This window comes from Halichoeres trimaculatus, unplaced genomic scaffold, assembly GCF_033239565.1.
Source record: "Halichoeres trimaculatus isolate MK-OKI-2021-1 unplaced genomic scaffold, fHalTri1.1 fHalTri1_scaffold_5, whole genome shotgun sequence".
Taxonomy (NCBI): domain Eukaryota; kingdom Metazoa; phylum Chordata; class Actinopteri; order Labriformes; family Labridae; genus Halichoeres; species Halichoeres trimaculatus.
Genome location: NW_027437183.1, coordinates 18,505,732 through 18,524,615, shown reverse-complemented (window position 1 = coordinate 18,524,615; position 18,884 = coordinate 18,505,732). Strand labels below are relative to the sequence as shown.

The 18,884-nt window shown below is 42.2% G+C and overlaps 1 protein-coding gene and 1 long non-coding RNA gene across 2 annotated transcripts in view; one reads left to right on the top strand and one right to left on the bottom strand.

Moving 5' to 3' along the window:
• LOC141790410 (uncharacterized) overlaps positions 1–18,884 on the bottom strand; it is a 41,336-nt gene that overhangs the window by 16,672 nt on the left and 5,780 nt on the right. The gene's annotated exons all lie outside the window — the stretch shown is intronic.
• The window catches only part of sema4c (sema domain, immunoglobulin domain (Ig), transmembrane domain (TM) and short cytoplasmic domain, (semaphorin) 4C), a 123,173-nt gene that overhangs the window by 101,313 nt on the left and 2,976 nt on the right, over positions 1–18,884 (top strand). The window contains exons 10-16 of the mRNA XM_074670252.1: positions 3,171–3,346; positions 6,406–6,550; positions 7,090–7,303; positions 12,402–12,517; positions 14,280–14,437; positions 14,924–15,015; positions 15,268–17,813. Coding sequence (XP_074526353.1) covers positions 3,171–3,346; positions 6,406–6,550; positions 7,090–7,303; positions 12,402–12,517; positions 14,280–14,437; positions 14,924–15,015; positions 15,268–16,163 — 1,797 coding nt within the window. The 3' untranslated portion in view covers positions 16,164–17,813. The remainder of the gene's footprint in view (positions 1–3,170; positions 3,347–6,405; positions 6,551–7,089; positions 7,304–12,401; positions 12,518–14,279; positions 14,438–14,923; positions 15,016–15,267; positions 17,814–18,884) is intronic.

Here is an 18,884-nt window from a genome sequence, read left to right as displayed (position 1 = left end):
ATATAACTTGCATACTGAGATGTAATTATGCACCAAAACAAGACTAAAGCAGCTCAATTTCAGCACACCGGTTGATTGAAAGTGTGCTGTCTCAGGAAAGTGAAATTGAAAAGAATGTATTTGGTAATTGATGCATCATTTGCTTAATAAATTGCCACACAGAGAAAAATGATGAAGTCTGACGTGCCAGTGTTTTAGGCTCCACATCCATGTCTTCTTGCTCTTGAAAGGAGCGTCATTCAGGGAGACTTATGACAGCTGTTTGCATCATTTTGATTTCAGTGACTTTCAGTTAAAGTCCAAAAGGTTAAGTGTCAAGTCACTGCTACGTCGGCAGCCTCAGTGTTCAGAAACCGTCAAACTGAACCAAACAGAGACAGATTGTTAACAGTCTGAGGACATGTGTATAATTAAGTGCACAATATATGCTCAGTTTTTATGAGAAGTGCCCTTTAATGTTGGCACTGTGATGAACAATAAAGCTCTTTGAGTGAAATTAGAGACAGATGCTCACACATGATGCGTACCAGAGCAGTGAATAATTCAGTTCGTCCTGCTGCTATTGCTTTTGCAACAGAAGTGAAATGTGGATATCTCACTGCTGTAATATGTGCATTTGCATTTTTTAATTCCTTTTTACAGCTTCTGCAATTACTGAGGATAATAACAATGAGACATATCTGGCAGACAGGCTACATTAGAGCCCTCAGAGTACTGTATGAAGGCACTTCTCATCAATATATGAAGTATAATACAATGTTTATGGCCTTATTCACTATTTCTGTTATTGTTATTCTGCATTTCAGTGGGACCCTTCAACATTTTAGGGTACCAGTGCTCAGAGAGGCTTATCCAACATGACAACAGTTCTGTCAGAATATTCACATGGAACAAGTTTACAATCATGTTTGTTCTGAGTTTGTACAGAGATGTCGTTTCACATCCAAGAGGTGAAACCGAGGCTAATGAAATGCAGCTTATGAGGCAGAAGTGTCGTAATAGAAGAGGAAAGGTAGTATATTATTGTTGGCTTTTAGAGGACTCTTACCCTTGGTTGGGAAATACAGACTCTGTACTGCAGAAAAGTAAGAGGAAACTGCAAAGTAGTCCAAAAACAAGATGTTAAGCTGCAGTGAAGTTGTTGTTAATGCAAAGTAGTTGGCTCTATGTTCCAGAGAGTCATTAGACGAAGGGCCCACTACACCACTTCAAATCCTGGGAGAAACATAAGGATGTTATAAAACACATTCAAAATGCAGTGCTTTGATAAATAACTTGTCTCTGAAATAAGTCTCATTACTTCTTCAACACTTAAAATGTATATGCTTATGTTAGTGTGAATATGCAAATATTTTCTTCAGAAGTTTTCTGGATGCATATCAGATGTCCCCACTCCATTCCATGTTTGTCCAATTTAAAGTTGACGTTGGGCCACAATCTGCTACTAAACCTGTCCAATCTGTATACTAGATTTTCCTGAGTTTAAGTGGAACAAAGACATTTTTCTTCTTTGCTTTCCCATGTAAAACTTTGAGACAGAGAGCCCTTCTCAGGTCACTTCAACCTAAACACGTTTCCTGTTGTATGTAATCGATACCAACACTACGTAATGAGCCCCTCATAGCTCTACATAAACCCTGATGATGACTTGCCTGTTATGATCCCAGCCTTGGAGAGACCTGGACATAACAAGATGCAGCTCCCACTCCCAAGAAACCAGTAGAGCCAAGATCCAAAAGAGGCTTATGGTATGCCATTGATCAGTCAGTGCCATCTGCCAATCCCTCAGTCTGCCAGTCACTCACTGACACTTGCCAATCGATCAGTAACACCTACAATTGCTGTGACACTTGGCAGTTGCTCAGTGACACCTGCCCATACCTTAGTGGCACCTGTCAGTCACTCAATGACAGCTGCCAATTGCAAATTGGCAACTGCCAGCTGCTCACTGACACCTGCCAATTGCACAGTGACACCTGCAAATTACTCTTTGGCATCTACCACTCCCTCATTAACAACTGCCAATTGCACAGTGACACCTGCCAAACACTCATTGACACTCATTTTGGATCTATTTGTTACTCCAAGAAGGCCAAACTGGTCAAATTGAATAATAATAGCAGTTTAATAGGTTTTGAATGTAAGCAAAACGTGCCATTAGAAAAAACTAAAACTCGCTTGAGTAAACCCTGATCTTCCCTCAAAAGAAAACAAGACATGAACAAATAACAGATACCTTACCTCTGCTTAACAAAAGGACTACACACTCTTACTCTGCTAAACTATTTTAGTTTTTTTGACATCATATCACTTAACAATTACGTTCACAGTATCCATACTAATACTTACTCACATTAAAAAATATAAATATATAGGCCCACACCATTTCACATGAATCAAAAGCCAAAAGTCACAGATTCAGAATACAAAGGCTTCTCTGTTGGAAGTGGCAAGAGGAGAAGAGGCAAGGCTGCAACAGCTGAAATTTAAATTTCAACTTTATCCAATCAGAGAGCAGCAATCCAGTTCAAAGTGGCCAATCAGAGGCTGCACCTGCATCAGCGCCTGACACACCCACATACATACATACACACTCTTCTGCAAAGGAGGGGATGGGCTACACAACATAAACAACTTACAAATAATGACCCAGGATCACAAAACTTTCTTTAATGTCTGAAATTTGTCTGCAACGCAGAAGACAAGATAAGGGCACATACAATAAAAAGTATTTTCAAGGCTTTCAGCATGCGGTGTTTATAAAAAAGAGTGCTTCAGTGCTGCCTTTATTCAAATGTGAGTCCCTGTGTCTTAGATTTGATGGCAATAGTTCATGTTCACTGTTTGAGGTATGGTTGGTTCTGAGAGAATGCTGTTAGCCACCCTTTATGTGGGTTTTTGTTGGCTGTTTAATTGAGTACCTAAAGTGACTGACCTAAAATCCTTGGACAGGTTTCCATCTTCAGACTTTAAAATGGTGGATACATATATACTGTGTTACAGTACTGCAGGACACCTGGAAATACAGAAGTAATAAAACAAGAATCTGTCCATTTATTCCAAAAAGAAATAAATTCTCTGTTGTGTCTGTAAAAACTCATTTGACAAAAACAGGTCATTATTATGCCCTAGTATTCACAAAAAGACACTTGTCCTGTGTTCTCTCTCAGGGGGATCTGGGTGGCACCAGGACCCTGCAGAAAAAGTGGACCACCTTCCAGAAAGCTCGCCTAGTATGCTCCCTTCCAGAGCGTCACGTCTCCTTCAACAACCTAAGGGCCGTGTTCACACTGCCAGGACAGGACTGGAGGGGAACCACCTTCTACGGCATCTTCCACGCCCAGTGGTGAGTCAAGATGAGCCCAGATAGAGTCAGAACTGTTTGAAATAATCAGTTTCAAAAGCCAGACTCAGGTAAATGTCAATCTGTCACCACAAGTGTGTGAGATTCAGCACTCCACCATCATGTCTGATACTTCACATTTTATTAAAATCCTGGGTCATTCCAATGGGATAGCTCCAATTATGCACTCGATGTGATCAGGTATCGACGGTGTCACTGGGCCTTTAAGTGGATGTTAGTAAGAGATTTAAGTGGATGAAACTGCAGAGCACTTGAATATGTTTTATTGGTTTTATTAGTGGTTTAATGTCAGATAAGTTTAATGTTGTTTCCTATATTAGTGAAGCCATTTACTAAACAGAGTAGGGTTGATTAAATTAGGTCCTTGGCTGCAGACATTAATAAAAAGTGGACTAATTTCCACTAAAAGTCTCAAGCTTTTCAAAAACATTTCATCATCAGTATTAGAGTCAGCTGCTGAATTAAATTATTTATAAGGATCCCATTACTTGTTATGTCTCCCAGTTTAAGTGTCGTGAGGCAGAGAGTGTGCATCTCCTCTGCTGGAATTCATCACAACAGATTTTTTGGGGCCTATAATTACATCTTGTGAACTTTAGCGAGAGTGATCAGGGGAAATAAACTCTGCTGACATCAAGTGTTATCAGCTCTTTGTTTGGAGCTCAGTAAAATGAAAGTGGAAGACAAACTTTCACTGTAAAGAAGACTTATAACAGATGTGGTATTTAAACTACAAATGGGTAATTAGAGAGGTCATAGTTACACCAACTCTGTTGTGATAAGTGATTGTTGTGTCATTAGAGGCATTAAGATTGGCATTTGTGTGTCTGCTCCATCACTGCAATGTGCTAATGAGTAACTTATCAACAAAGCTATTGAGCGAGGGCAGGAGGTTTTCTCTGGGAGGAAAGTTGGAGACCGTCTCCGTCTCTGTGAAAGGCCCTTTGAAGTGAGTCTTTTGTGCTCTTCAATAAGATATCCTATCACAAAGTGAAGCTGCTTTGAACTTGAAGCTTTGTTTCTTCATTCAGCGTTCCTACTGTCTCTGAAAAAAAAAGCTTAATCCTTTCTCTCTGTGTGACTGGCTGGGGATTCCTCAAAGCCCCCTGGCTTTGATAGAGATAACATTAAGATAATTGGACATTATGTAAATGATGACTGGGAGTTGAAGCCATAATCTGAGTGAATAGGCAAGCTTTAAACTTGCTAAGACATCACTGCTGTCCTTTGGTTTTTATATTCACCTTAACACCAGGGGGAACTGCTGCACATTAACAGTGCTGATCCAGAATGTTAACGCTATCTCTACTTTCCAGGTTCAAGCTCAGAAAAAGCCTTTATATGAAATAACATTAGTTCTTACTCTGTTCAAGTCAATTTGGAACTCTGTACCTGACTCCACCATATGACGTAAAAAGATTTGCAATCGAGCTACTTCCTGATCACCCTGCTGAGAAGAAGTCGTCCTGAATGTTTTTCTTGTGCCTCAGGGAACAAAGTTCAGCCAATTTTTCACTATATGTATAGTATTAATTTTTCAGTGACTCAGTTTGAGAGCTGGTCTTTAAAAATACATTTTTATACCAGTTCTTGGGCCTTAGGAAATCAAATCTATTTGTGAGATGAGGGGAGCGGGGATGATTTAATGTGCCTGAGTCATGCATCAATACTCAATTCCATATCCACTTGGAGTTAAAATTTGGTTGGTAAAAAAAAACTTATATAGCAGAACCCTGACCTTACAATTCAATTAAATGCAGCTCCTCAGTCGCAGCAATAACTGATTGATTTCAGCAGCCTATCAGGGAAGTGAATTACATGTGCATCAATTTGTTCATCATTTTGCCGTGCCACAGAAAAGTAATTTGTTTCGTTTCACTCAGTAATGGACAGTTCAGGCTGTCACAAAATGAAGTCTTAACAATAGATATTAGACTTTTTGGTGTTTCATCCTCCCTTTTTACACACAAAAGGTTTTTTCTATTTTGAGATATGTGATTGTATTTCATTTGTTTTACCATATTTTGTTATTTTATGCCTTGCCTGGCTTTCAAAGGGTCTAGAACAAGGGTCTGCAACATATGGCTCTGGAGCCTCATATGGCCCTTTGACTCCTTTGGCTCCTTGTGGCTTTCAAAAAATATTATTGAAAGAAAGACAGAGGTAATTGGTTGTTAAAGACATTGACATGAAATAAAATCGCACATTAACTTTTTGATTAACTAAATATGCATCACATATTGCAATAAGGCTGGCCATTGCCATCACTCTACTTCACCTCCTACAAAATCAACAGTCCACCATTTTTCCATGCACCTGTAGCTGACCTCAAGTTTTACAACCCTGGTAGAATAACTAAATCCACAAAAGGATGAGTCTCAAGAAATACAGATTTTAACTTTATGCTGATGGATTCCACATGCCAGCTTAATATACATGCTTTATATACGCAAGACATTGGCAAACAACCAAAAAAAATAATTAGTTGAGCAATAGTATCAGTTTATGTCATCAAATTATAGTATTCTTTCCAAAATTTGAAATAATGGAGTATTTATTCAGTTCTGAATCTTTTTTTTTTTTTTTGTAAATTTTTGAAATTCAAAAATTAATTTATTTGCATTTTTGTACATTCCAATTGTTCAAAAAATATTAAAAATCAAAAGTTTTTTAAATTTCAAAAATTTAGAAATATTTACAAATGTATTTAAAATTAAAAACTGAGACATCACATGGACAACTTTATAAATTCAAACAAATTCTCATTTAGATAATTTTTCACTACATTTTAACTTTGTTTAGAATTTTATACACTTTGTCTATATTGTGCAGATAAAGTAGATTTTGTGGCTCCAGCATGACTTTAATCCAGGTGAGCTGAAGCAAAATGTCTCCTATAAAAGTAAAGGTTGCAGACCCCTGGTCTAGAAGATTCACGCACTTTTCAAAGTCACAGCTTCCATAAGAGGATGATAGATAATCCGTCTGTCAACTTTTACTGCCAGACATCACTTATTTCTCACCTTGCTGCTATATTCCAGGGGTGACGTGGATGTGTCAGCGGTGTGTCAGTACCAGATCAATGATGTGAAGGCGGTGTTTAAAGGATACTACAAAGAGTACAGGGAGGCATCTCAAAGGTGGGGACGCTACACTGGAGCTGTACCCTCCCCACGTCCTGGATCGGTAAGAGACCTTAAAATCTCTGTGATGATACATCCAATGTTCAGTTTAATGTGTGGTGGATGCAATGCAGTATGTCTGGAAAACAAAACAGAAAAAGCTTCTGCACCTCATCCTCTGCATAACAAGAAGAGATGAGAGAGAAGAGGAGGTTTGATGAAAGAGGGAGGGAGGGAAGGAAGTTAGAGACAGGAGGCGTGGGTTACTGTAGCGATGAAAAAGAGCAAAAGCTGGCATGTCACAAAGAGCTAAGAACTTAATGATCCAGGACGAAAGGAAAGGAAGCAGAGAGAAGGATGTGATAGCAGGCGGAGGTAAAAGTGAGGGTGAAAGAAAGATGGAGAAAAGGAGGGAGGTAGTGAGGGAAGTCATCTCATCGCCAACTAGCCATGCCAACCTATGCCAGCTGCAGCTCAGAAGTTTCCTCCTCTCTAATTTTCTTTTTCTCACTCTTCCTTTCATCCTCTCTGTGTATCGGTCCTTCCTTCATTCCCTCCATGTTTATTTCCCCCCTGTGTCACTCCATCCCCCATCCTCTGCAGTGTATAACAAACACCGACAGGGAGAGCGGCTACAACAGCTCCCTGCAGCTGCCTGACGCCACACTCAACTTTGCCAAGAAGCACCCACTGATGGACGATAAAGCTCTGGCTCGCCCCCTGCTGCTCACCAAGGGTGTCAACTTCACAAAGCTGGCAGTGGATCGCGTCAGCGCCTTGGACCAGCGAGCGTACAACATGCTGTTCATTGGCACAGGTACAAACAACACATTGGCTGCTGTATTCACTGCATTTATGGTGTTATCAGTCACTAAGGTTCAAATATGATGTAGTTTGGATCATTCAGGAGAGTTGATTTAATGACTGCAGCAGTTCTGCTAATCTTTAAGTCCTTCATAAAACTCATATGGAAAGTTGTGCCAGACTCGTTTATTTACTTTTGCAATTAGTACCAAAAGAAAAGCAGCTCTAATGTGTGCTAAATACTAAAAAGGACGCTTCAGGTATCACTTTTTTAATGTCATCAGCTTTAATTGAATTACCTGGTTTAAATGATTGAACTCAACAGCATTTGAAATCCTCATTTATTAAAGTGCCAAGAAAGGTTAAAGATATCTGAAAGGGCTTTGAGGTTTTTGTTGTTTCTTGCAGAGTGACTAAACTCTGATAAATTCTTATTATTATCATTAAATATGCATAACAGCACAGATGGATGAAGTCCCAATAACTGGATGGAGGGATAGATTAAATAATGAATAAATAGATGGATTAAAAATGTGGATATCATGGGTAGAAACAACACCAATGATGCATAGATAGATGGAAGGAAGAATAAAAAAGCTGGATGGATGGATGGATGGATGGATGGATGGATGGATGGATGGATGGTAAATGGATTAGTTGTTGGATGGATGGATGAATGTATGGATGGATGGATGCCCTGATGGCTGGTTGGATGGATTGATGATGTATAGACAGATCTATAAACGAATGTGTAGATTGATTTAGAGTGATGTATGGGGTTAGTTGATGGATAAATGAACTGATGTATGATCAATAGTAGAATGAAAAAATGGTTGTGTGTTTGGATAGTTGAACCGAAGAATGGATCTATAAATAAATAGATGATTGGATGGATGAAGAATGGATGGTTAGATGGTTGGATGGATGGATGGATGGATGGATGGATGGATGGATGGATGGATGGATGGATGGATGGATGGATGGATGGATGGATGGATGGATGGACTGTTTGATGGATGTTTTTTGTTGAATAAATTTTACATCCTCTCCCAGTGCAGCACAGACTCAGAAAGCTCTAGCTTTAAAAACATGAACACTTAAATTGTTAGGAAACCGTCATTTTAAATTTAGTCCTTCAACTTGCTTTTCCAGCTGCTATTGTGCTTGCAGGGTTGCAGTATTGGATTGCATTATACAGTATACAGGGTTTTTATCATGTTGCCTGCTGCAGTGTGGTGTTCTCTCAATTTGGTGGTAGAAATATATCCCAGGTACACAGTCTTTCATCATATTCCCCCTTTTGTGGATGTGTGTATTTGAGTGTGTGTGTTTGGAGTGTTCAGGGGACTTGCACGCAGGGTTTGTTGAAAAGATGAGAGAGAACAAGCCACAGCAGCAGACAGAGACAGGTACTGGCATTAGGCATGGTGGCACAAAACAACCTGCCATCTGGCCACACTTCACCTGGGTTTCAATTAAAACCTTGATTTGCATGCTGAGATCCATCTTCATGCATCAAAGAGAGGCCTATGTATGTGCAACTCAATTAATATCTCCACTCAGTAAGCCATCAGGTCCTCATGCAGGTGTCCCGCTCTGGCACTGATCACGAGTCAGCTGGTTCTTCTGGAGCTCTAATCTTGAGATCTGACAGTGGATTTCAGGGAATGGGAAATTTAAATGCTGCTCAGCTCATGAATGGAGAGAGACTGCACTGCTTACCATTCAGATCACTGCAGCGGCAGAGTGACTGTGGCAACTGTGACTGAGTGTGACAACAGCGGACTCAGGGCTCCTCTCCTGGCAAGCCACGAGGCCAGCCTCGGACACACACATGGACACAGAAAGACACACATGGGGACACACACACACACACACAAACACATACACACGCGAGAGAAACACGCTCACAAATTGATTTATGCACACGCAGCGAGTTGCACATGCTTGCACTCCCTGAGCCAAGTGCAGTCATCCCCGCTTGTCGTGCTTCACGGCACAAACTCAACAGGGCCCTTGGCAGACGGGCGTTCATAGTGCCAATTGGGCTGCGGGCTTGATTAGCTATTAGCTGCAGCATAGCGACAGCTGATGTGAAAAGAGAGTGAGGGAGTACTTGTTGGGATTGTTTTTTAGAAAAACAGGCTGCAGGATTGAGGGATTAGTCTACACTGGCCCCTGACGCCACGACAGACGGGCATGATGATATGCAGGCTGCTTGCTCGGCTTATTTGTGTGTGCGCGTCTGTGTGTGTATACGTCTGCTCATACATGTATTTTCTGCTCTCAAGCCTCCAGTTAGCCACCAGATTAGATTTTCACATTATCCAGGACAGTTCTCTTAATCAAGAGAACCACACCAGAGTGCACTTGTCTGCACATAACTCTGTTCCCTCCAAAGATACACTCACACACTTAGATACACCCACACACACATCAAGGTCACCCCACCAGCTGTGCCTAAAACACCTCTCATCACAGGGGATCTAAACTTGTTCTCGATGCCCTACATGAAAGGAGCACGGGATCTTGTCTTCTCCTCCTCCAGCTGCAGCTCCCTGCACATCGCTCAAAAACGTCCTTAAATGTCTCTGGTAATATTACCTTCAGCAGAGGTCTTAAAAGGCTGGGCACAGCGTTCAGACTCTTTTAAAGTCACCTTAGGTTGTTTCTTTCTCAGCTGGAATCAGCCCAGTACTGCAGCTCTAAGTTTTTAAAAGGAGGAGAAGCTGTTTTTCTTTTCATCCTGTTTGTCTCGGCTGCACGGTAGAATGACAAATTGGTGTCGCTTAAAAAAAGAATCCACAACGTGAGATTGATGTTATTGACATCAAGTTATACATAACTTAATGTCACTGTGACTTTCTACATTTGCTGTTGTGTATTTGATCATGAGAGTTCTTCCTGTGTAGAGAACTCACCTATTGTCTCATACAGACCTTCCTTTCAGCTTTAAATGGTACAGCAGAAAAAAAGCACAAATGCAATTAGTGACATTAATTAAGGTGGCTGAATTAGCTGTTCCAGTTTCAGGGCCTTTGCTATTTGCAGGCTGCCTCTCTGACCTGACTTTTCTACAGGACCATAAATATACTTCATTAACTTTAAGTAGTTTTATGCGAGCATTCCATTAAAAGCCAAAAGTGAGCATCTAGCCTTAAAAGGACCCCTGTTCAGGGTTAATTATTGTCAAGCATGGCAACACAGGGCACTACCAAGCAGCAATGGAACCAATGTAGAAGTACAGAAGTATCAGAAAATGCAATTCCCTGAGTGTCCACTTGAGGCTGTCTCCAAAAGGACTGGAAGCCACTTACACATACATTGAAAATGCACCACAAAATAAAACATGATCACTGCCTGGTACAAAAAAAAAGTGTTTTCGGTATGAAAGCTTTTGGGGTTTTTTTTACCATAAAGAGGGTGAACTCTCTAATTATAAAGGTATTTAAATTTGGTGTTTTGCATTACAGGCTTCCTGCAGCCATTGGCATTAAGCTAAAGTTTTGACTCCACCCAATTGCTTTACCTTTTGTTTGGTTGTTGTTGAGTTAGAGTTCATTGGGCATCAACAGTCAACTCCAGAAAGCAGTGCCTGCTTCTCTGAGACTAGGGGCACAGTCACACTGGCCATCTGCACAATGCCCAGGCATGCATAGGGATTGGTACCTTTCATACATAAAACGATACGGTACCGATGCTCTGTACCTGGCAATCTGTATCGGCACTCAACAGTACCAATTTTCGGTACTTTTTTGTGTTGATGTGTTAAAGAATATATATTTGTTTACTAATAAAATCTCAGTTTTTTCAATTTAGCATATTTATTCTTCAATAAATAACTTTGCAATGGAGTGTTCATTTCCAGCATGGAAAATTGCCAACTCTTCCACTCTCTCACAGTCACAAGGATGTGTTTAGGTACCTAAACATGGTACCTTTTGGTTTTACGGGAGTCGGTACCCAGTACTTTTAACATAATTGGGTTGGTACCTACAAAAGTATTTAATTTGGTACCCATCTTTACACATGCATCAACCCTTAAGTCCAGTTTGTTTGGCCAGTGTGACTGCTCCATGCTGTTTTTAGGCACCGTACACTTCCTTAGCCTTTGCACACTTCAGAGAGGGGTGCTCCAGAATGGTACACTTTAACACAAGCACAAACACGCAATGACGACATGACATACATTCCATGATATGTTTTTGCTGCAACTGCTTCTCTCAACAATAATACCTGGGGTGTTAGAGGGCTGTGGCGGACCAAAACAACTTAACATGAGCCAAAAAGGTGTAAAAGTCGTAACAGTGTTCTCTGTGTTCTCCACTGTGCTGACTGTAAAGAGATTGTGCTTCGTGTAAACAGACACTTCATGATGACATACATGGGCCATGGGTGTGTCGTACTACAACATAATTTTGCTGTCATGCTTGAGTATGGCACGGTACAGATGGCCAGAGTGCCAGCACACTGGGTAACCTTTTGAAAAAGGGGCTATAAAAACGGAGTTCACTCATGCATGATCACTTTCAGCATTTACATTTTGAGTGTAATATTTAGGAAAATTAATCTGGCATCTAGAGAGTGTGTTTGTATATTATGATTTTTAACCACTAATATTTAAATGAGCTTCTATGCAGTCACAGATGTGTCTTTGTGAATGCATTAGTATGTCATTAATATCTAAGCAAAATATGGAGATATCACAGGTGTTTGTTTACAATTCATTAATATTTACACTCACTGCTATGAAGTCACAGGTGTGTGGGTTAATTTAAGATTTCACATCTTCTCTATTCAAATGAAGCACTGTGCAGTCACAGGTGTGTGTTTGTGTGTGTGCGTAAACATTTTAAATATCATATCAATGATATTCAGATGAGCCGCTCTGCTGTCAGGTGTGTGTTTGTAGCATATTTTGTATCCGGAGTGAGTCGAGTGCTGAAGCTATCTGTTTGAAGATTTATGTTTTTATGCATGCCGTGAAAAATTGCCCCAAGGGCATGAAGAAAGTATACCGCACTGAAGTGAACTTGAAAGTTTGACTTTACAGAGCAGAAGTGAGATGAACTGAATCCTCTTCCTTCCTCTATTTTTCATGTGTGCCACAGCCGAGGGCTGGCTGCAGAGGGTGGTGATCCTGGGCGCCGAGGCCCACGTGATCGAGGAGATCCAGCTGTTTGAGAATACGCAACCAGTGGACAGCCTGACCATCTCCCACTCCAAGGTAAGATCGTAAAGGAGCTCTGATGAGTAAATTATCTGCTGATTATGCAGCCAGAGATGGCAGGGATTGAGCTTAAATTGGACACATTAATAAAGACATACATCAAACTGGGCACATGGAGTTGAAAAATGTGGTTGCCTGCCCCACAGAGGTGGTCTGACACAGGATGCATCAAATATTTATCAGTTGGTTTGGATATTTCAGTCTCTGCTTCATCAATTTAGATCATCTCAACATGCCAGAGTTTTTAGCTGTACAGGAATGATTGAAAAAGTTGCTGTCAGGGTGCCACATTTTTCTGGATGCCAGCCCTGAACTGCAACATTCCTGGTTAAATCCCAGTTAGTGAGCTCTGTTTCCCTGCCTCCTCCCTCATTTAATGTCATTACTTTCTCATATCGCTGTCTGATAAAAGGCGTAAAATGCCCCCAAAAATTAATTAAAGAGCTGGCAGTCACAGAGAGGTGCCAGACGCGATAATCATTTAAATATTGGGAGGAAATTTATGGTCGTGTTGCTTTTGCACATGAAACATGACAGAACTAATCTTGTGAAGAATAAAAACAGAAGGAAGAGAGGCTCAATTCTTGCATCTTTTCAAGCTTCATTGTCCAACATTTTTAATTACAGAAAGTTTTCACAGGAGGTTAAAACTCTTACAGGAGCCCTGCGAGTCAAATGTGTCAACCTTGGACTAAATAGAGTCTGATTATTTGAAGATGTGAAAGAACTTCCCAGAATGAATAAAGTGCAGTGTTGACATTTCAGTTGCCACATCTCTGTCTGGATGGAAAACATGTAAACAAATCAGATGCAGCACGACACAACCAATTAGAAAGACTTTCATGACGAGAAGCAGCCCTTTTTTCTTATTTCTGATCGTCTGAGCTTCAATATTTGAAAGCACAGCTCTGCACATTTGATCAGCTCATGGACTCCGGCTTGTCATTGTTTTAGATGTTAAGCTTTAAAGGTCTCTCTTAATGAAAAGTTGATTCATGTTGGCCAACTCATCCAGAAATGTTCCCCACTCCCTCCACTCGTATCTCTCAGAGGCAGAGTTTAGGTGCCTTGCTTTGCTGTTGCATCAGTATTTCATTGGTATTCAGTGGCAACAGTGGGACTTTGTCTTCTGCTGATCTGTTAATACTCTCTCTGACAGACACAATCATAGATCCATTGAAAAAGGAGAGACAAACATCACACAGTCCTTTGCCCAGTGCCTGTCTGCAGCTGCTTTTTACCAGCACTGCCTTTTTTCAGATCAAGTGTCACTTCATGAATCCAAAACCCTCTTAACAATAACAGTAATTACAATCCTTCAACGCTGCAGGGAATTGAACCCCTGTCCCTGTTGTTTTCTCATTCTCTCTGACCCGTCAGCGCAGCTTGTGTGTAGACACCGCCCGCATCCCCGTGGCGCAACAGCGGCCATCGATCGATGCCGTTTTGACGGGGCGTTCCCGGCCCCAAAGCCCACTGCTTATCTCATTAATGCGGGCTTAGCCGCGACCAGACATTTTATAACAGCTTTTCCGAAAAGAGCGCACCCCAGATTGGATTGGACGAGGGTCGTAGGGTGAATGTTATTGTAATTGAGAGTGATTATCCCATTATCTCCTCTAACCCCTAACTGAGACACTCTCCCAAGCTCTCTCTGTTTATCTTTCTTCTTGTTTTTTCATCTCTCTCTGGTTTCTGTCTGCGACTGATGGCTGGATCTGTTTTTTGTCTCCCTTCTTTTTCACTCTTTGCTCTGTAGAAATACTTATACATCGGATCTCGCTCCGAGGTTCTGCAGCTGCCCTTGGCCAACTGCAGCCGCTATCAGTCACAGCCAGACTGTCTGCTCGCCCGGGACCCCTACTGCGCCTGGGACAGCGAGGGTCGTGCCTGTGTTCGCATCGACCTTCACCGCGGGTGAGACACCTAAATGCACCCATGCATTTATACTTTACTTAGACTATCGTTGGTTTTCTTCCAGGCTTAGCGCTAAAACTCTGAAACAATCTCTAGTATAAAACGGTGTTTATATCTGAATTTCTCATAAAACTCTGTAATGACAACCACTTTATCATAAAGTACTTTAGCAGAGTATAAGCTGCTTCTTCCATGCAGCCTGTTCTGTAGACAAAGGCAAACAGTTTGACTTCTACAAGATCAGAACTGGGTTTTATGCAACATCAGTGGTGCAAAGAAAGGTGATTACATCCTCTTATTCACGGGTTAATTGAAGCCAAAACTCTTTCATAAAAGTCTGCCCTTAGTTTGATGTTTTTCAGTTGATCAAGGTCTTTTTTGAGTCTTAAATTACAGATTAAAAAAGGTGGATCCATTGTTTTTACTGTGTGAAAATGTTCCTCCATTAGTAACTATCCCCTCTGCTTTCTGCCCTCTCCCCTCCAGCTCTACCTCCTCCCTGTCACAGGACCTCATGCTGGAAAGGTTCAGCCGGGGAAAAGCCAAGTTCGATAAGCCCGTCTCAATCCCCAGCCCTGGTTAGTATGAGGCCACACCTCAGTAGTGGCCCCTTGTGGGAAAAGACTGCCAGTGCAGGGGCAAGTAGTCAGGAGAGAGGCTTGAGCCTAACTGTGTGAATACACTCAGACTGAGTTGAATAAATTGAATTAAGTGGAAGGGAACTGGCAGTAGTAGAATAAATTGGATTAATATGGATGAAACTCAGCCCACTGCCCTCTCTACTCCACTCCCTAACCTTGCTACTCTTCTCTTCTCTGGTTTCTCTGCAGAGCACTCCCGTCTGAGGAACGTCACAGTGGTGGTGGGCTCTGACATGGTTCTCCCCTGCCAGCTCGTCTCCAACCTGGCTCAGCCTTTCTGGGTTCTCAACGATCGTGAGCTCCAGCTGGGGGACCCTGAGGCAGGAGGACCCCGCTTTGACCGCACTTTGAAGGCCCTTGTTGTCCCTGAAGCAGGACAGATGCAAGCTGGTCGCTACATCTGCTACTCAGAGGAGCAGGGCGTCAAGTTTCAAACGGAGAGATACCAAGTGGCTGTGGTGGCCAGCGCTCCAGTCTTCATGGAAGCTCGGGCTCCTGACAGCAGCATGGGATTGTTCTGGGTTCTGGTCATTACTCTAGGAGCTGCATGCCTGCTGCTCCTCATAGCTGCTCTGTACCTGCGCAGGAGGTTAAAGCTGGCTCTGGGTAAAGGAGCAGACATGAAGCCTCTAGAGAGCACCCTGGTCTATCCCATTACCCTGCCCAAGGAGCCCCCCACCTTCGTGCCCAGCAAGATGCCCAGCGATGAGGACCGGTTCTGGGAGACTGGTGCCAACTACTACTACTCAGATGGCTCGCTGAAGATCGTTCCCGGTCACGCCCTGGGACCCAGCAGCGTCAGCAGCACGGCGTCACCCAGCGCCATCCCAGGCCAGCCCATCCACTCCCCAAGCCGTCTCAGCCTTACCAACATCCGAGGCTCCGGTAGCAACGGCTACATCCGCCTCAACCTGAGCACAGCAGGGGAGGAGAGGGCTAGCGGGGCTGGCGCTGGGGGCGGCGGGCTTGGGGGTTTGGGCATGAGCGGGAACGACTACTCCAGCCCCTTTAAGGAGGAGCTGAGACGCACTCTGCAGCAGAGAAGTGTGCTGCCGGATGCCAACCCTGAGGAGTCGTCCGTCTAGGCCAGTCCTCCCACATCTTCTTTCCTCGAGTTGGAAAAACAAAACAACCTACCTACCTCCCTCATTTCGAGGACGCCTGCTCTCTCTTTCAGTGACGTGCTGACAACTTCACATGCTCCCTCTCTGCTCTTCTCTCGCTCTGCCAATGCCTGTTTGGCTCACTGTAGACATTGATAGCACACAGCATGTTAAATATACACACTCATACGTGGAGTCCGTCAACACGCGCTCCTATTATTATTGTGTTTGAGCAACATGCAGTCATGTTTGTGGCTTTTTCTTCCTCCACTGTGCAATCGCCACATGTGTAAATTTTGTATTTAAAAAGGCTGAACGCAGAGGAAACAACCTCAAGCATGGAAATCTAATGAATGGCGTGACATGTTTTCTGAAGGGCACATTTCTTTTACGTTAAGTGGACCAAGCAAGGCTTTTAGCCTCTGTGTCGGAGACAGTTGATAAAAGGAGAAAAGCATCTGACTGGAAATACTGAACAGATTCTCTGGTCCTTCTTTTCCTTTGAGACTTTTTCAGCTTACTGCACTTAAAAAACTGGAAGCGCATCTTCCCCTTTTTGTACTTGTGAGCCAAGAGAGTGAGAGCGGTATTAAAAAAGACTAATTAATCTCGAAGCAAGACGACAATCATGTCCCCGTCGCAGGAGCTCTGCGTGGGACCGAGAGGAGAGGAGAGAGCGCGAGAGACAAAGAGAGAGGAAATTAAATGGAAAATGAAGTGAACTGGAGTGAAAGACGCGAGGGGCTTTCTGAATGAAGGACAATCTCTCAAGACTTTCTCTGCTCAATTTGTATTTTTCCCCCCATGTTGTATTTACCCCTGGAGAAAGTCCCCGATCCTTTCCACTTTAATTTGTTGTGACTGTTTGGTTTGAATTAAGACATTTCTTGTTATTTTCTGTGTCTTATGGACTTCAACAACGATCAAACGGCTATCAAATGACTAATGGCTCCCGTCTGTGAATGACAATGTGAGGGCAGGCTCCTACATTCCTGCTTAGCCCTGCACGGTGACCCTCAATTGCACCTTCAAGTCCATTATACAACAAGTGCACTCCAAATGACATTTCTTCAGCTGCAGCGGGTAACAGATAGAAGTTTTGGTTGAGCTCTCTCGGATGTTTGTTTATAGCTTCGGTAAGAAACAGCTATTTGCATTCAGCTCTCTGCAGTGGAACACAAACTGAACACTTAATCCTAAATCGAAGCTGACATGAAGACATTAGGCATGGAGAATGTAGTTGAACCCTCACTGTTACGACCGCTGTGGATGTCTCAATAAGTGCTTTATATCTTACGTGTTTGGTGAGGGTGGTAACTTGCACTGCCAAGAAGGAAACTTGCCCTCCCACACACACTTACACCCACACACTCAGTCCTCTGAATGCCAGCCATCACAGACGACAGTGTGTGTACCCTTAAACACCCTGAACCTCTCTCTCGTACCGATGCCCAGAGAATGACCCGGGGCTACTGTGGACTTAAACAGAGGAAGAGCACTGTAAAACACACCGACACAAAAAAAAGAGGCCTGCACAGTGCTGACAGAAGGACAGACAGAGGGATGGATGGATCTCTGTCGTGCTGACTAGCTGCTGGCTCCAGCCGTGAAGCGGCGGTGAACCCGTCAGAGGTATTGTTCCCCTTAATTAAATTTATGCAAACAGATTAAAGCAAAGTCCTAACCTTCAATGATTTTCAATTTAGTTTTTTGGCTGCTCAGTGTAGTGTTTCCAATCATTTTGTTTATTTTGCCGGCTTATCCTGCTGTCCCTGTGCTCAACTGATCACTAAATAACTGGAATTAATTTAAAATTTGGGGGAAAAAATTAATTGCTTTGTAAGTGAGAAATTGATCAGAAGATCAGTAAACTCATACACACGCGCACACACTTCCTCTCATATTTATATGCTAAATGTGAGGAGACTGGTAAGACAAATTTGCAGCTGACAGCCAACCAGCCCATCTCTCTACAGACGCTTAGGGATCATTTCTTCACTCAGGGCAGAAAAAAATAGTCAAATAAAATCAAATGCAGGCTAAAACACCAGTTTCTGTGTTAAAAATGTCTGATGGATGTAAACCTGAAGACAAATGAACTTTTTTTCTTCCTCATGTGAGAAAGTGAGCTTTAAAGCTCCTGTGAGGTGCTTTCAACAGAGTGCCAAACAGGCTTAAATTAACTGATGCCATTTAACGACCTAAAAAAAGACAGATAGGAACAGTTCCAAGGGAAACTGATTTTTCTGAACAGTTTTTATAACTTTTAAACTTGTGTTGGTGTTGGGGGTAGGTGTAGGAATAAGAGATTAACTACTAACAGCCTTTTCTCACATGATCTGTTGCAAAGTTTCTCAATGAGTTTTTGTTTCTGTTTTTTACTCGGTACAGAACAATGGCTGTTCTCCAAACCGGCACTGCAGGCACTGCATACTACCTGCTGCTTTTGTATGTAGTATGTAGTATGACTGTTCTGTTGGGTCTGTTTTGTAGAATACTACTCTGGTTTCGGAAGGCGGAGCTACAGCTGATGATTGATTTTTTTTTTTTTACCTTTATTATAAATGCACAAAAAAAACTATGGGTAGATCTTGACATTTCATTTTGTTAATCATATCACAGCAGAAAAATCATATTTGATTTTTAATCTTACACCAAAGTTCTATTGTTTATTAAAAAAATCTGGAAGGGATTGGGTTATTA